The 14,687-nt window shown below is 41.9% G+C and overlaps 2 protein-coding genes across 7 annotated transcripts in view; both read left to right on the top strand.

The window, feature by feature from the left end:
- TMEM62 (transmembrane protein 62) overlaps positions 1-3,352 on the top strand; it is a 33,439-nt gene extending 30,087 nt beyond the window's left edge. For all 6 annotated transcript variants that reach the window (XM_061182223.1, XM_061182224.1, XM_061182226.1 and 3 more), the window contains 2 exons: positions 39-157; positions 2,501-3,352. In XM_061182223.1, the coding sequence (XP_061038206.1) occupies positions 39-157; positions 2,501-2,827 (446 nt within the window). In that variant the 3' untranslated portion in view covers positions 2,828-3,352. The remainder of the gene's footprint in view (positions 1-38; positions 158-2,500) is intronic.
- A 168-nt stretch (positions 3,353-3,520) lies between these two features.
- On the top strand, positions 3,521-13,393 carry CCNDBP1 (cyclin D1 binding protein 1). Its single transcript, XM_061182222.1, has 11 exons — positions 3,521-3,688; positions 3,857-3,916; positions 4,208-4,287; positions 6,951-7,032; positions 7,868-7,964; positions 8,141-8,208; positions 8,791-8,867; positions 9,215-9,492; positions 10,637-10,697; positions 12,607-12,653; positions 12,909-13,393. The coding sequence occupies exons 1-11, from the start codon at positions 3,580-3,582 to the stop codon at positions 13,021-13,023; spliced, it is 1,074 nt and encodes a 357-aa protein (XP_061038205.1). The 5' UTR covers positions 3,521-3,579; the 3' UTR covers positions 13,024-13,393.
- Positions 13,394-14,687: the final 1,294 nt, after the last annotated feature.

Genomic DNA, 14,687 nt, shown 5'->3' with positions numbered 1-14,687 from the left:
GTTATTTAACTTCCTTTCTTGTTCATTGCCTCTTTCAGGACCATGGTTTGTTGGTGAAATCACTAAAGGCAAATTGGGTTGCTGCTTTTCCTTTGGGATCTTTGTTGATGGACGTTTCCTACAAGGCAGTGTAACGTTTATAGTTGGAATTCTTCAGGTAAGAAGTCAGAAACGCAATTTAAGAACATCTTGGCCTTGTTGGACTAATTGCATAATAGTTATGAATTAAATCCCAAATCACAAATTTAACACCATAGATCATGTTTTCTAATTTACTGGCAGGGCAGTCTTTAGTATCTGGTGTTTTGTTTGCTTTTAGAGTGCTTCCTAAGCTCTTTCTTCCACCACTCTTGTATGTAAACATCTAAAATACAGTTTTGGCAGGAAGTTTTATAAGAGGTGAAAGAGCTTTTTGTTTTTGTTGTTTGTTTCACTGTGCTTTTTCATCGATAAACAGTGAAAGAAGAGACTTGTGGTAGAATAAATGAGACTTCTGGGTAAAACAAAATTGGTTATGATAATGAAGAAGGAAATTGTTTCAGAGGGAGGAAAAGAAAAATAGACACACAAGAAAAGTGGGTCAGCTACCCAGTGGAAGCTTTCTAGTGATGTCCTAGCAGTACACTTGTTTATGAAACACTGATATGTTAGGTTTACATTTGGATTGAGATTCCTTTAGAACAAACACAAATAAAAAACCCAGACCTATAGCAAATTTCTATAAATGGGTTTGAAAACTGCTTACCTAACAATTTATCTCTTGTACTCATCTGATGGGGCTAATGGATCAAAATTTGAGGTGATGATCTGGAGTTGTATAAGAGATCCAAAAACATTGTTTGAAATGAGTTCACAGCCTCATAAGAGGGCAGTAAAACATGATCAGCAGGATTAGAGACAGACAAGTAGGGAAGATCTTTGCCTAGTGAACACTGACCACAGGCCAGAATATTCTCTGTTTAGCAGCATTTTATATGTGACTAGATCCAGGTTTAGTTCAGTTTTCTATTATGTAGATGGAGGCTGTCTCTCAGGAGCACTCTTATTCCAAGTAAAACCTGACCCTTACCTTATAGTCATATTTTAATAAATAGTACACTAAGAATGGATTTTATGTATCATCTAGGCCCATGGCCCCTAAATCTATTATATCTCTGACCTAGACCTCTTCTCTGCACCTCAGGTGCCTATATATCCAACTGCCATTTTGCATCTTCCTGAGATATCTAACAGGAATCTCAACTTAATATACCTCTAACAGGACCTTTAATTTCTATCCCTGAACCGGTTCCTCCCCCAGTTCTTTCCAATTTCAATAAATTATCCAGGAGGTATCCTCTCCAGGGTGTATCTTCAATTTTTCTCCTTCCCTCATACTTTATATCTAGTTCATCAGCAAGTAGTACCGTATTTGATCTACCTCCAGTACATGTGCTGAATCCACCACTATTACTGTTACCACCACCCTTGTCTAAATCATAATTATTTCTTGCCTGGGCTACTGTAGTAACCCCCTAACTGGTTTCCCACTGCTGCTCTTGCCTCCCTATTGTCAGTTTGCCACAGAGCATGCACTGTGGTCCTTTTAAAATCTTAATCAGCTCACTCACTTCTCAGCTTAAAACCCTTTAAGCAAATCAGTGATGTGATCTGGGTCCTGCTGACTGCCCCTGTTTCCACCTGGTTATCATGTTCCAGCTAACCTCTCCCACCTCTGGGCTTTTCATTTGTTTCTTCTGCCTGGAATGCACTTCCTTCCACTGACTCATTTCTGTCCTTCAGGCCTCAGAGGGCCCATCTCCCAGTTACCCTCCTGTGACCCAGTTATTTTCTTCATTGAATTCATCACAATCTGTAATTATCTTCCCCCTCCTTTTTTTTTTTTCCTTTTTGGTTTCTCTTCTCTCTACTAGAATGTAAGCTGTATGATGCATCTTTTCCAACTTGGTCACCCATGTGTGTGTCCCTTGCCTAGAGCCTTGCACAGTACCTGCCACATAATGGGTGTTCAATAATTATTTGGTGAATGAGTGACTCATATAGTAGTTAAACTTGGATTATAACTTAAATCTTCTAATTTATATTCCAGTATTCATTATGCCACTTCAAATAAAAATGCAGAGAAGAAAAAATACTGATACCCAAGTCCCCCCTCACTCTGCCAAAAATAAAAAACAAAAAACAGAGTACTGTATATATGTGTATGTGTCTGTACACCCACATATTCAGTTTGTTTCTACCTTAAACATTATTTGAGGGCTTCAGCATAAATGAAATGACACTTGCCTTTAAGATGAACAAAAGGATACAGGAAAATAAACAACTAACTACAAGTCAACTATTGTGAGTGTTATAAGCAAGTGTGATTGAAGCATAAAGAATCAGTTAACCCCCAAGAGGGAAAGCAACATATTTTTAAGAGCCACCAATAATATGTTAGTGAGACCTGACCCTTCCAGGGCTTGCTAATAAGCTAATGGTCCTGTTCTACTCTTTCCAGCTGGTGTTTTTTAACATCCCCTTGATGGTTTACCTGTGTTGGAGCTTGCTACAGCGGTGCTTTGGTCACAGCTTCAGGTCTCATCTCCATCAAGGAAAATACTTGAAAATTATACCTGTTCACCTACTTATGTTACTGCTGTACATCTGGCAGATTTATTCCTGCTACTTTCTTCATATGACATATGGTACTCTAGCTTTATTATTCTCCCCTTTGCGGACCTGGTTGACACTGGTGACGCCTGTTCTCATTCGTTGTGTGTGGACACTGAACCCTGCCGAGCTTGGAACCTTCATAGTGCAGTTAAAAAGCCACCTGAGCTCCTGAAGGCCATGTCTCATCATCCACTTGTGTAGCCCAGGCCTCTGCCCCAGCAGCAGGCGGAAGGCCAATATTGGCGGGCAAGCCTTGGACGTTCCTTGGACGCCTGGGAGTTGAGGGGATTACCCACGACTGATTCCTGCAGAATGGACTGCAGAAAATTCTCTAAATAATGCCATGATTCCTTCCTTCCCCAAGAAGGCAAAGGGTTGATTTACTTTTGTGAAGAGAAAGCCCTAATCTAGGAGATCCACAGGTCAGGGGCTTGTGGGTATGGGAGTATCTGCGGCCCACCCAGTGTGTTTTTTACGTTACCTCATGTAAAGTACCTAGCACAGTGTCTGGAACTCAGCAGCCTGTAAGGGCGCCACTTTAGGGGCAGGGAACCAGTGCAAACTTGGGCCTGGCCCTGACTACCCTTGATTAGTTCCTAGTCCTCTTTTCCAGCAGGGTTATGGGCTGTCTGCTTCCTCAGTCGGGGGTGTTTTCGAGTAATCAAATATCAATAAATGAATGATCAATAAGAAATAACTCGGTCTGGGACTGGCCTGTGTCGCCGGGGCGGGGCGGGGCGGGCCGGGGCGGGAGGAGGTGTAGCCGTGCTTCGGAGCGCGGAAGGAGGCGCGGCTGGGCCTCTGGGCAGGGGCGGAGCGGGGCGGGTTGTTGCCGGAAGCGAACCCGCGGCCCGGAAGTGGGGCGGTCACGGCAGAGGGGCTCCCGCAGCGGCTTAGTCAGCGGACTCCTCGCGTCCTGCTGAGATGGCGAGCGTGGCTGCATCTGCAGCTGCAGACTCCACCCTGCTTCCGCCTTTGGAGCAGCTCCGGCACCTGGCAGGGGAGCTGCGGTTCCTTCTTCCTGGAGTGCGGGGTGAGCTGACGTAGTGGGGACGGGCGACGGCCGGGGCGGGCTTGGGTGGGAAGGGGCGAGGCCGTGGCGGCGGCGGGGTCCGGGCGGAGGAGGTGGGGTCTGGAAGTGGCTCCGCTAACCTGTGCTCTTTCTTTTGCGGCCGCCCGGCCCGCACGCCGCGCCCACTAGTCGGCGAAGCCCGGGAGACCACCAAGGAGTTTGATCGGGAAACCTTTTGGAGGAGACTCCGTGAGTGCCTCTCCTGTTGCAGGCTGCCATCTCTCATCTCTTGCAGCGTCCCTACCCCTTTCTTTACTGCTTTCCCCCGCCCCATCCTGTCTGTGGGGATACCTCGCTTTACCCATCCTCGGCACCTCTGAGACAGATAGAAAACACTGATTTGGGGTTGTTTTTTTGAGACGTCTCTGCCGGCAAGGGTGGAGAGGGAACGCATTATCTTCAAAGTCCATGCAGCCGCTGGAGCCTTATCCTTTTGGCATTAACATATTGGCTCCCGCCTCCTCCTCTGTCACCCCCCAGGTGAGGCAGCTATGGCAGTGTCAAGGGCAGCCACGACTCTGACCGAAGTCTTCTCTCGACTTCCACTGCCGTCACCACAGGTGGGCTTCACTTTCCTACAGTTCTTGTGATGCCTCGTTATTCCTTAGGAATCCTCTCATTTTCTTTCCACGTTTTACACTCAAAGCTGGGGATTTAATTTCCTCATCTGTCAAGTAAGATGGTGGTTCTCACATTACAGGATTGTTCTGAAGATCAAATTGCCAAATGCAGTAGCTGTCATGGGGTGGGCAGCTCTTCTAAATATTGGTTCATTCTGAAGTTCATCCTGGTTATTTCCCTTCTGATAATTTTTTTAAAAAAGCACTTGCTATTTGCTAGGTGTTTTCACATACATGAGCCCCATCTGACAGATGAGTAAGCAGGCTCAGACACTCAGGTTAAGGTGGGTAAGTAGTGGAGCTAGGATTTAAATTAGGTTCTATCTAATGTCTAAGCTACACCTTTTTTGTTATACTACATAATATTCTTCTATATTGAATTATCTTTTATATTAGTAATAATGTAGACAGTATAAAATTCAAAAGATATCAAAGTTAAATGTGCTAAAAAGTTTATATCTCCTGTCTCTTGTTCCTTTTGTATTATTGCATATATATGCTATGCATATACACACTTAACGTATATATACCTGCTTCTTTTTACACAAATGATAGGATACCATAAACACTTTTCTGGACCTTTTTAAAAAAACTAACAACATAGCTTGCAAATTGATTTTTGGAGCACATATAAAGTTGCTCAGTTCTTTGTAATGGCAGCATGGTATTCAACAGAGTGGATATAACCATAATTTATTTAACCAGTACTGTGCGGACATTTAAGTTGTTTCCAGTTTGTAACTATTATAAACAGTGCTGTGGTAGATTGCCTAATACAGTCTTTGTGTATATCTATATATCGGTAAAAATTCCCAGAAGTGGAATTGCTAGAACAAAGAATTTGTGCTTTATTATAAAACTTTATTATAAAATACTTGAAAGTAAATATTGTTGGCTGTGGCCAGGTATGCTCTATGCTCAGTTTTTCTAGAGCTAGGCATACTTAATTTGGGAGTAAGTTTGTTTTAAAATGGCGTATTCATTGCCTTATTTTATTTTCGTAGTCAATACTCTCATTCTCTTTCTCAATTATATATCTAGATGTTTTGAAATGAAAAAATCTTCTCTTGCTGCACCTACAGTAATAAACTCTCTCCACTTACATACCTCAGAGATGGGAGATGAGGAAACGAGAGAATTGTATGAAAGTACTTTAAAAGTTTGTTGAAGAAAGTCAATCTTTATTTCAAAGAGAGTAGTAATGTTACCTTATTTTTCTTATGTGCTGACTCCTTCCTTCCAAGTACACTTAGGACTTGTGGCTAAAATTCACAGCTAGTAAGATACCATGAGGAGCAAGAATAGAACTATTTTTCTGTACATGCTCAGGACAGTGGTTTTTTACTCATTGATGAAAAATTAGAATATGGTTTTATTTGAATTATATATATTTGAATCACAATTGCTTTCTTAGGATCTCAGCACATTAGTTCTATTAAAGAATGTTTGGGGGTTTTTTTGTTTTGTTTTATTTTAATTCCAGTTCTTATGGCCTGGTACTTTTTATGATATTATATGTTTGAATGTTGAAACAATGTCAAATTGGCTGGCTTAGAATTTAGCAGAGAAGTGAGGACAGAGAAGGTAAGAGAAAACCAGTGACTGCTTCGAAGGAAAATAGTCAACATTGAGCGTTGTAGAGTCCATGCTAATTACCTTTAGATATATTGAGATTCTGTTAGAAAGAGACAGAGACAGACACAGAGGCAGAGAGACAGACAACTGGTTAATGGTCTAAGATAGAGTTGGCAAACTTTTTCTGTAAAGGGCCAGATAGTAAACATTTTAGGCTTTGCAGACCAACTACTCAACTCTGCCCCTGTAGTGTGAACACAACTGTAGACAATATGTAAACGCAAGAGTGTGGCTGTTGGGACTTCCCTGGTGGCTCAGTCGTTAAGAATCCGCCTGCCAATGCAGGGGACACGGGTTCGAGCCCTGGTCCGGGAAGATCCCACATGCCATGGAGCAACTAAGCCCATGCGCCACAACTACTGAGCCTGCGCTCTAGAGCCAGCGAGGCACAACTGCTGAAGCCCGTGTGCCACAACTACTGAAGCCCGTGTGCCTAGAGCCCGTGCTCCGCAACAAGAGAAGCCACCGCAATGAGAAGCCCACTCACCACAACAAAGAGTAGCCCCCGCTCACCACAACTAGAGAAAACGCGCGCGCAGCAACGAAGACCCAACATAGCCACAAAAAAAAAAAAAAAAAAAGTGTGGCTGTGTCCCAGTAACACTTTATTTACAAAACCTGGCATTGGGCCTGATTGGGCCCTTGGGCCCTAGTTTGCCAACTCCTGGTCTAAGATATGGTGGATACCTCAAAACAGGTCACAAATATCTTGGGATATAGAGTATCAAGAATAAGTTTTTCCTGCTGTTTCTTCATGTCTTAATCAGTTGTCTGCTCAGTATCTGGTATCCAGCTAACTCCTCTCTGGTATGTTATGAGAATAGCACAGGGGCTAACTCATAATAGGACTTCAGAAAATGTTTGATGATGCTGTACAGATGTCTGCTCTCTTCCACAGTAGATGGGTTGACCACATTGATCTAATCCATTTCCTTTTTTCCTTCTGAAATTGGCTTATCACCTCATAGGAAACCCAGAAGTTCTCTGAACAAGTCCATGCTGCCATCAAGGCAATTATTGCAGTATACTATTCGCTTCCCAAGGATCAGGGTAAGCCACTCCATACACATAAGCGTTCAGTTTATGGGATAGATCTTTGCTACTATGACAGCTTCTGTCCTGAAACTTTTACCTTTTCCTCATTTTGAGCATGTAATGTAACTTTCTCCCATAAAGTGCAGTCAAAGGTAGTTATGTAATATATGTGACCTCCATAAGTAAGCCTTTGTGCCAAGGTTCAGATGCTGTGTTCCCATCTCCCGTGCCTTGCCTGACTCTTTTTTTTTTTTAATAAATTTATTTTATTTATTTATTTTTGGCTGCATTGGGTCTTTGTTGCTGAGCATGGGCTTTCTCTACCTGCAGTGAGCAGGGCCCACTCTTCGTTGCGGTGTGCGGGCTTCTCATTGCAGTGGCTTCTCTTGTTGTGAAGCACAGGCTCTAGGCATGCGGGCTTCATTAGTTGTGGCTCGCGGGTTCTAGAGCGTAGGCTTAGTAGTTGTGGCACACAGGCTTAGTTGCTCCGCGGCATGTGGGATCTTCCCGGACCAGGGCTGGAACCTGTGTCCCCTGCACTGGCAGGCAGATTCTTAACCACTGCGCCACCAGGGAAGTCCCAAGAAGCCACTGTTTTTAATGAATGAATACCTGCTGTCATGGAAAGATTTTGTTCCAGATCTCTTTTGGAAAATACCACTAAGGAATGGTGGGAGGAGCAAGAAAATGACATGGGGATATAAATAAGACCTGAGTTTTGTGTTGGCACTGCAGTTAAAGCATGTGGGTGCACATTACCTCAAATTCTGTAGGGCTTAGACTCTCAGGAAAGCAGATGGTGACTTCTGGAAAGACGACCAGGCTGCTTAGTCTTTGGGTTTGGCTACAGGAATCACCCTGCGAAAGCTGGTACGGAGCGCCACTCTGGACATCGTGGATGGCATGGCTCAGCTTGTGGAAGTGCTTTACATCACTCCAACTCAGAGGTAGTGATGCCACAATTGGGGTTATCGGTTAATGGGGTTCCTTGCTTCTGGGAGGGGAAAAAAACTCATTTTAACAGCGAAGTTACTGATAACTGAGAATAATGACCAGCAGGAAGGACCTTTTAGGAAACAGGAACCTAGGTTATTGATACATCCTTATTGATTCCTTTCCGTAGCCCGGAGAACCTTATTTCCTACAACAGTGTCTGGGAGGCGTGCCAGCAGGTGCCTCGGATCCCGAGAGGTGGGTGAGAGTGCGAAGTGGACATTGACTCTGCTGGCCAAAGCAGACAGACCTCTCATATCTAGCTGCCAGTTTTGTAGTATATATGTATTTTTACTTACATAAAGAGCTTAGTGAAATAGATCTGGTTTATCACCAACATGAAAAGATAGGTATTAATACTTTTTGCCAGTCTTTTTAGTTCTCATAACTTCTAAATTCAAACACTCTCTGGCTGTGGCTCTGTCTCTTGTTGAAAGATGTGGTTTTCTCTTCTGGTCCTGCCCCAGGGGCAGTATTTTGAGGACACTGAAGCAGTTATGAGGTAGAGCCTGCTGGGCCAAAAGCTGTGGTCATCCAAGAGGACCATGATGAGAAACATCATGACCATTTTATTTCTTCCTGTGGTGAATGACAAAAAGCTTTTCAGCCCCTGTCTGGGTACCCAGAGGATGTATGTGAGAAGAATTTTACATTAAACTCCTGCCCTTGTTGACTGTCCTTGGCACTCCCTTCAAATAGGAACATTGTTGCTTTTTTCAGACTTAAGAGAATTGTTGGGTTTCTCCTCTAATTGTAGTACTTCCAATTCTTCACTCATAGATAACAAAGCTGCAGCCCTTTCAGTGCTGACAAAGAGTGTGGATCTTGTGAAGGACGCACATGAGGAAATGGAGCAGGTGAGGGGACCTCTGTCTTTGATGGTCATCAGAAGGCAACTCTGTGTCTAGTAGATGAGGATCGGTTATAAAGAGAGAAGATGTGCTGAGCGTCGACCAAATAGGTCCCATCCTCACTCCTGTCCTCCATCTCCTATCTCCCACCCCATGCTGTTGTGTGATTTAGTACCACTCCCCTCTGTTCCATTGCTGCACTAGGAGAGTCAGAAGAGGGTTTATGAAGTGATTCAACTCTGTAGCCATTAGGGAAGTAGCTGACTAAAGTTTGGGGACAACTCAGACATGATGCTGAAAGTACACCACCTTTTTATTTTTTTGGCATTCACATGTATCATGGTGTGTCTTAGGCTGTGGAAGAATGTGACCCTTACTATGGCCTCTTGAGTGACATTGAGGAGGACAACTCTGACAACCACGGTGATGAGGATATATTGGGATGTCCAAGCAATCGGGATTCATATTGGTCAGAGGAAGATCAGGAGCTCATAATCCCGTGCCTTGCACTGGTGAGAGCATCCAAAGCCTGCCTGAAGAAAATCCGGCTCTCAGTGGCAGAGAATGGGAAGAAGGATCAGGTGGCCCAGCTGGATGACATTGTGGACATTTCTGATGAGATCAGCCCTAGGTAAGCGTGATCTCCACTCAAAACATCTGAGCAGAAGCATTCTGATCTCAACTTGTGCCGTCAACCCAAGGTTTTTCCCCACCTTTTTATTTTGAAAATTTTCAAGCCTACAGGAAGGTTGAAAAAGTATTGGCAGTGAGTACCTATACCTCCATCTAGATTCACCTACTGTTCACAATTTTTTCTGTATTGGTTTATTTCTCTATAATTAGAGGTAGCTTTTAAAAAATTGAAGTAGATGTGCCATTTTTATCCCTGAACCATTTGAGAGTAAGTTGCAGACATTAATGACATTTCACCTCTAAATATTTCAGCGTGTATCTCCTAAGAACAAACATTCTTAATCTTATTCTTAGTATTACGTTTAAGAAATTTACATCGACTATGATAATGTTATCTAATATTCAGATTTCCCCAGTTGTCTCTACAATGTCTTTTATAGCTTTTTTTTTAAATTCAGGGTTCCGTCAAGGTGTCACACCACATTTGGTTGTCTTCTCTTTGGTGTCTTGCAACTAGAACAGTCCCTGTCCTTTTTAGCTTCTTTTGACATTGACTATTTTTTTTTAATTTATTTTTTTTGACATTGACATTTTTAAAGAATCCAGGTCAGTTGCCTTGTAGAATATCCAACAATCTGGATTTATGTGATTGTTTTCTCATAATTATATTCAAGTTAAACACTTTTTGGCAAGAATATCACATAGTTGAGTGTTTTGTGCTTTTCATTGCATCATATCATATCGGGGAGGCACATGGTGTTAGTTTGTCCCATTATTGGTGGTATAGTAATAACTTGATTGCTTGGTTAAAGTGGTGCCCACTTTAGTGGCATTCAGGGATGAACCCTGCCTGTGTTAGTTATTTATGGTTTCAGGTCCTCACATTTTTAACTGAATTAATCATGTCCCATCCTACTGGTCAAGGGAGGTTTTCCCCCCAGCTTCCTAGTGAAACAGGGTATGTATGTATTCTGTAAATACCAGTTGAGTTGGTTATTTATTGGTTGCCCAATTGAAGGAACCGATATGCATTTCTGGGAGTCATTTTTTCACTAGTCACATCCTTAGTTGTGTACTGGAGACCACCTAGCTGAGCTTTGTTCCTTCTTTGTTAATGGTTATTTTTGCTTTCTCCCCTTAAGTGTGGATGATTTGGCTCTGAGCATATACCCACCTGTGTGCCATCTGACTGTGCGAATCAATGTAAGTACCGGCTTTGAGGGAATAGCTACAGACCTAATTGGTAGAATTTCAGTAATCACTAGTATTTCCTTTAAGCTATAGGGAATATGTTTATTTGTTACACTTGGATGCAAGTACAACAGTAATGTCACGATGTGTTTGTGCTTGATCTTTATTAAGCTGAATTTGAATTCTAATAGCCACGAGCTCTGGTAGTACTCTCTTCCATAACCACTTGGGTAATCATTTAGAAAAACCCAAAGACCTTGGAAAATCCTGCTTTGAAAAGAAAGTCTTAATTACTACAGTGCCTTAGGATTCTTTCAACCTGAAGTCACAAGTTTCTAATTTCCTATATAGGCCAAAATAGGTGTTTCAGAAACATACTCTGTTTTAATATCAACACATTGTGTGATTTAACCACAAGGATTAAGCTCTTTATAAAATTCTGATTTTATTGTATTCTTTCAAGTCCTGGGTCCTATGTTAGAGTTCTATTCTCTTATTTTTATAAACTTCAAGTTTTTATGTCTCATTTTATTGGAAAGAGAAGTAAAACTGCCAGTGGCTTATATTTTACCATCAGATATATCAATCCTAATAATATTTGGTAAATTAGGTAGTGGAAATTAGAGTGATCAAATGTATCTTCACAATGTGCAAACATCTTGGAGTTCAATAGGATCTTTTGGGCATTAACTTTTTTTTTTTCCACATACACTTTTTAAAAAGTTGACTTCGTAAGAAATAAACATCTTTAGCAATATGCCTTGTCAGTTACCCCAAATAAAATTTTAAGGAATGCACAGTGTATTGGTAACATACATACATCCTCATGTTATCTTGTTATTGGTATTCCTAAAATTCTGTAAGTAAATTAAAAAAAAAAAAAAAATCTAGGGGCTTCCCTGTGGCGTTAAGAATCCCCAATGCAGGGGACATGGGTTCGAGCCCTAGACCGGGAAGATCCCACATGCCGCGGAGCAACTAAGCCCGTGCGCCACAACTACTGAGCCTGTGCTCTAGAGCCCATGAGCCACAACTACTGAAGCCCGCATGCCACAACTACTGAAGCCCTCACACCTAGAGCCCATGCTCTGCAACAAGAGAAACCAATGCAATGAGAAGCCTGCGCACCACAATGAAGAGTAGCCCCCGCTCACCGCAACTAAAGAAAGCCCGCTCAGCAAGGAAGACCCAATGCAGCCAAAAAAAAAAAAAAAAAAAAAAATCCAGTTTGTTTCTGCTATATATATCCTGAGCTGTCAGCAGTTGGGACAAATTCAGGTTATATTCTTCCTTTTTCTGTTTTCTTTAATTAAAAAAATATTTTAAATATAGAAAAACTTATAAAGATGTTATAGCAACAGTATTAATAAGATTTTGCTAAATAGAGAAGAATCCATGATCCCACCACCCTAATCTAATCAACATTTTTGTTTTTCACTGTTTTCTCCAATGGACTTTTTATTACTTGAGTATTAAGTAATAATACTTAATGACTTTTTTAAAAAATAAATTTATTTATTTATTTATTTATTTTTGGCTGTGTTGGGTCTTCGTTTCTGTGCGAGGGCTTTCTCCAGTTGCGGCAAGCAGGGGCCACTCTTCATCGTGGTGCGCGGTCCTCTCACTGTCGCGGCCCCTCCCGTTGCGGAGCACAGGCTCCAGACGCGCAGGCTCAGTAGTTGTGGCTCACGGGCCTAGCCGCTCCGCGGCATGTGGGATCTTCCCAGACCGGGGCACGAACCCCTGTCCCCTGCATTGGCGGGCGGATTCCTAACCACTGCGCCACCAGGGAAGCCCCATGACTTTTTATTACTTGAGGCTTAAAATATTTTAGCTCTCCTTCCCCCCCACCCCCTATTTTTTCCCTCCTTTCCTTTTTATGGTAGGGCTCAGGGTGAGTAACTTCTCTGTTTTTTTCTAGTGTGCAAAACTTGTATCCGTTTTAAAGAAGGCACTTGAAATTACAAAGTGAGTATGAAGACTTATCCCCAAATAGCTTTTTGAGAATAAACCTATACAGCCATTCTCAACTCCCAAACCCCCATTTCGAGGAGTAGAAGCTGAGTGTAGTGTTTTCTTTCAACTTTACCTGTGGAGCAGCTGAATTTCTGCAGAGAAACTTGCCTTTTCTTACTGTAATTTTCCCTGTGCTCCCTTTTGAGGATAGGTTTTTCCTTGACAGTATAATAAATTTAACTTCTCTTTTTCCCATTCCATTCGCAGAGCAAGTCATGTGACCCCACAGCCAGAAGATAGTTGGATCCCTTTACTTATTAATGCTGTTGATCATTGCATGAACAGAATCAAGGAGCTCACTCAGCATGAAGTTGAATCATGAATTTTCAGGCTCATTTGTACTCTCCTCTCTCCCTTTCTTACTGTTGCAGCCAAGCTCTGATGTCTGCTTTTAGAATGGGGCTAGGATACTTTCTGGACCGAAAGGGAGGTCCTATCTATACTTATCAAGAGACACTATTACCAAAGTTTGTTGATTAGGCCAAACTGGCAATTATTTATAAACCATATGAGTATGATATGTTTTTCTGTGCCAGATATAAAAGATAATTGTATGAGTTTTTATTCTTGAGTTGCCTCTCAGAGATTCCTGGGGAAGCTGCCTTATTCCCTATTTGCAATAAAGTGTGTCGTTTCATTGCTAAAGATGTTGATAGTCTCAATAAAATGCTAACCTGCTAGTGGTTAAATGAGTACCTTTCCAAAGTGTCTTTTCTACCAGAAATATGTGGGTTGAGACTAACGACATTGCTTTTGTTTAGGTTTCTAGGTCTAAAGATCTGATTCTGATCAGAAATATATTTAGAAGAAAAAGACTTGACTTTTTTTAGAGCAGATGTCTCCAGAACCCCTCTTAGTACTTGCGCATGTTATAGAATATAATTATTCTTACCAGAAAGTTCTTCTGAATATTATTGCAGTTTACTCCATGCCTCTATTGGTATTGAGCTTGTGAAAATTAATAAAGGGAAACCTTCTTTAAAATGGAGTTGAGAGGCCAGAAGGGGCGGGGGCGGGGCGGCTCTCATGCAGTACCACTCTAGGTCAGGAAGGACTGTCAGTTACGAACAGGAAGGACTGTCAGTTACGGACAGGAATGATGTACACTGCCTCTCCTAGGGGAAACTGACTACCCCAGCTACTAAGCCAGTGAGAACCCCTCATCCCCCTGAACTCTTGCTTTCCTCCATGGAATTTTGTTCAGAACAACTCCCATCTTCCTCCTTTTTCCTCTGTTTGTGGGACTTGCCTATGGCTTTTACTATAGCCTGTTTGACCCGAATTGCAGTTCTTTGTTATTCCTGAATAAACCCATCTTGCTGGTAAAATAACTGGCTGTTTTATTTTTTAGGTTAACAAGCTCAGTTGTTAGGTTTGTTCACCTTATCGAACAGGGTTGTTTTCCTTATACATACTTGTATTGTTGTTCTCTATTTTGTATTACGTATCCCCAAATGTAAGTACAAAATTTTTATAAATCAAAAAATTTTAAATGTATAAGAGAGTTTATATAATATTAAGGGCCTCTTCAGTTAATCCTTTTGCAAAACCATCGCCAGTTAATTATATTTTTGCATCAGTCTGGAAGATCACATCTTGGAAAGCAAGGTAAACCTGGAAGGTCATATCTTAGAAAGCAGGGTATACAGTGATGTATATTCTGGTGACCTGACTTAGGCCTTATGTACGTACTACAGGTCTCCACACTTCTATTGCTGGTCCTTTGTCTTGTATAGATGTACTTCATCACATCTGCCCTTCTGATGTCCCCATGGTCTCTTTAGGTATAATCAGCAACAGCAGCTGTCCTTTTTTTTAATTCCCACCACCCCTTCTTTGTTATCTTCACTAGTTTGTTGTATTTTTTAGATTCCACATATAAGTGATATCATACAGTATTTATAGTTCTCTGACTTATTTCACTTAGCATAGTACCCTCCAAGTCCAGCAGCCATTCTTTTGAGAGACTAGTGTGTACTTGGGGTC

Source organism: Eubalaena glacialis, chromosome 2 (genome assembly GCF_028564815.1).
Source record: "Eubalaena glacialis isolate mEubGla1 chromosome 2, mEubGla1.1.hap2.+ XY, whole genome shotgun sequence".
NCBI lineage: Eukaryota > Metazoa > Chordata > Mammalia > Artiodactyla > Balaenidae > Eubalaena > Eubalaena glacialis.
The sequence above is the reverse complement of the archived record's forward strand: the minus strand, read 5'-3'. Positions and strand labels throughout refer to the sequence as shown.

Excerpts from the sequence above, each read along its gene's own strand:
- CCNDBP1 (XM_061182222.1), top strand. The coding sequence starts at position 3,580 with ATGGCGAGCGTGGCTGCATCTGCAGCTGCAGACTCCACCCTGCTTCCG. Across the intron at positions 9,493-10,636 it reads TCTGATGAGATCAGCCCTAG|TGTGGATGATTTGGCTCTGA; the intron begins GTAAGCGTGATC and ends TCTCCCCTTAAG. Across the intron at positions 10,698-12,606 it reads ATCTGACTGTGCGAATCAAT|TGTGCAAAACTTGTATCCGT; the intron begins GTAAGTACCGGC and ends GTTTTTTTCTAG.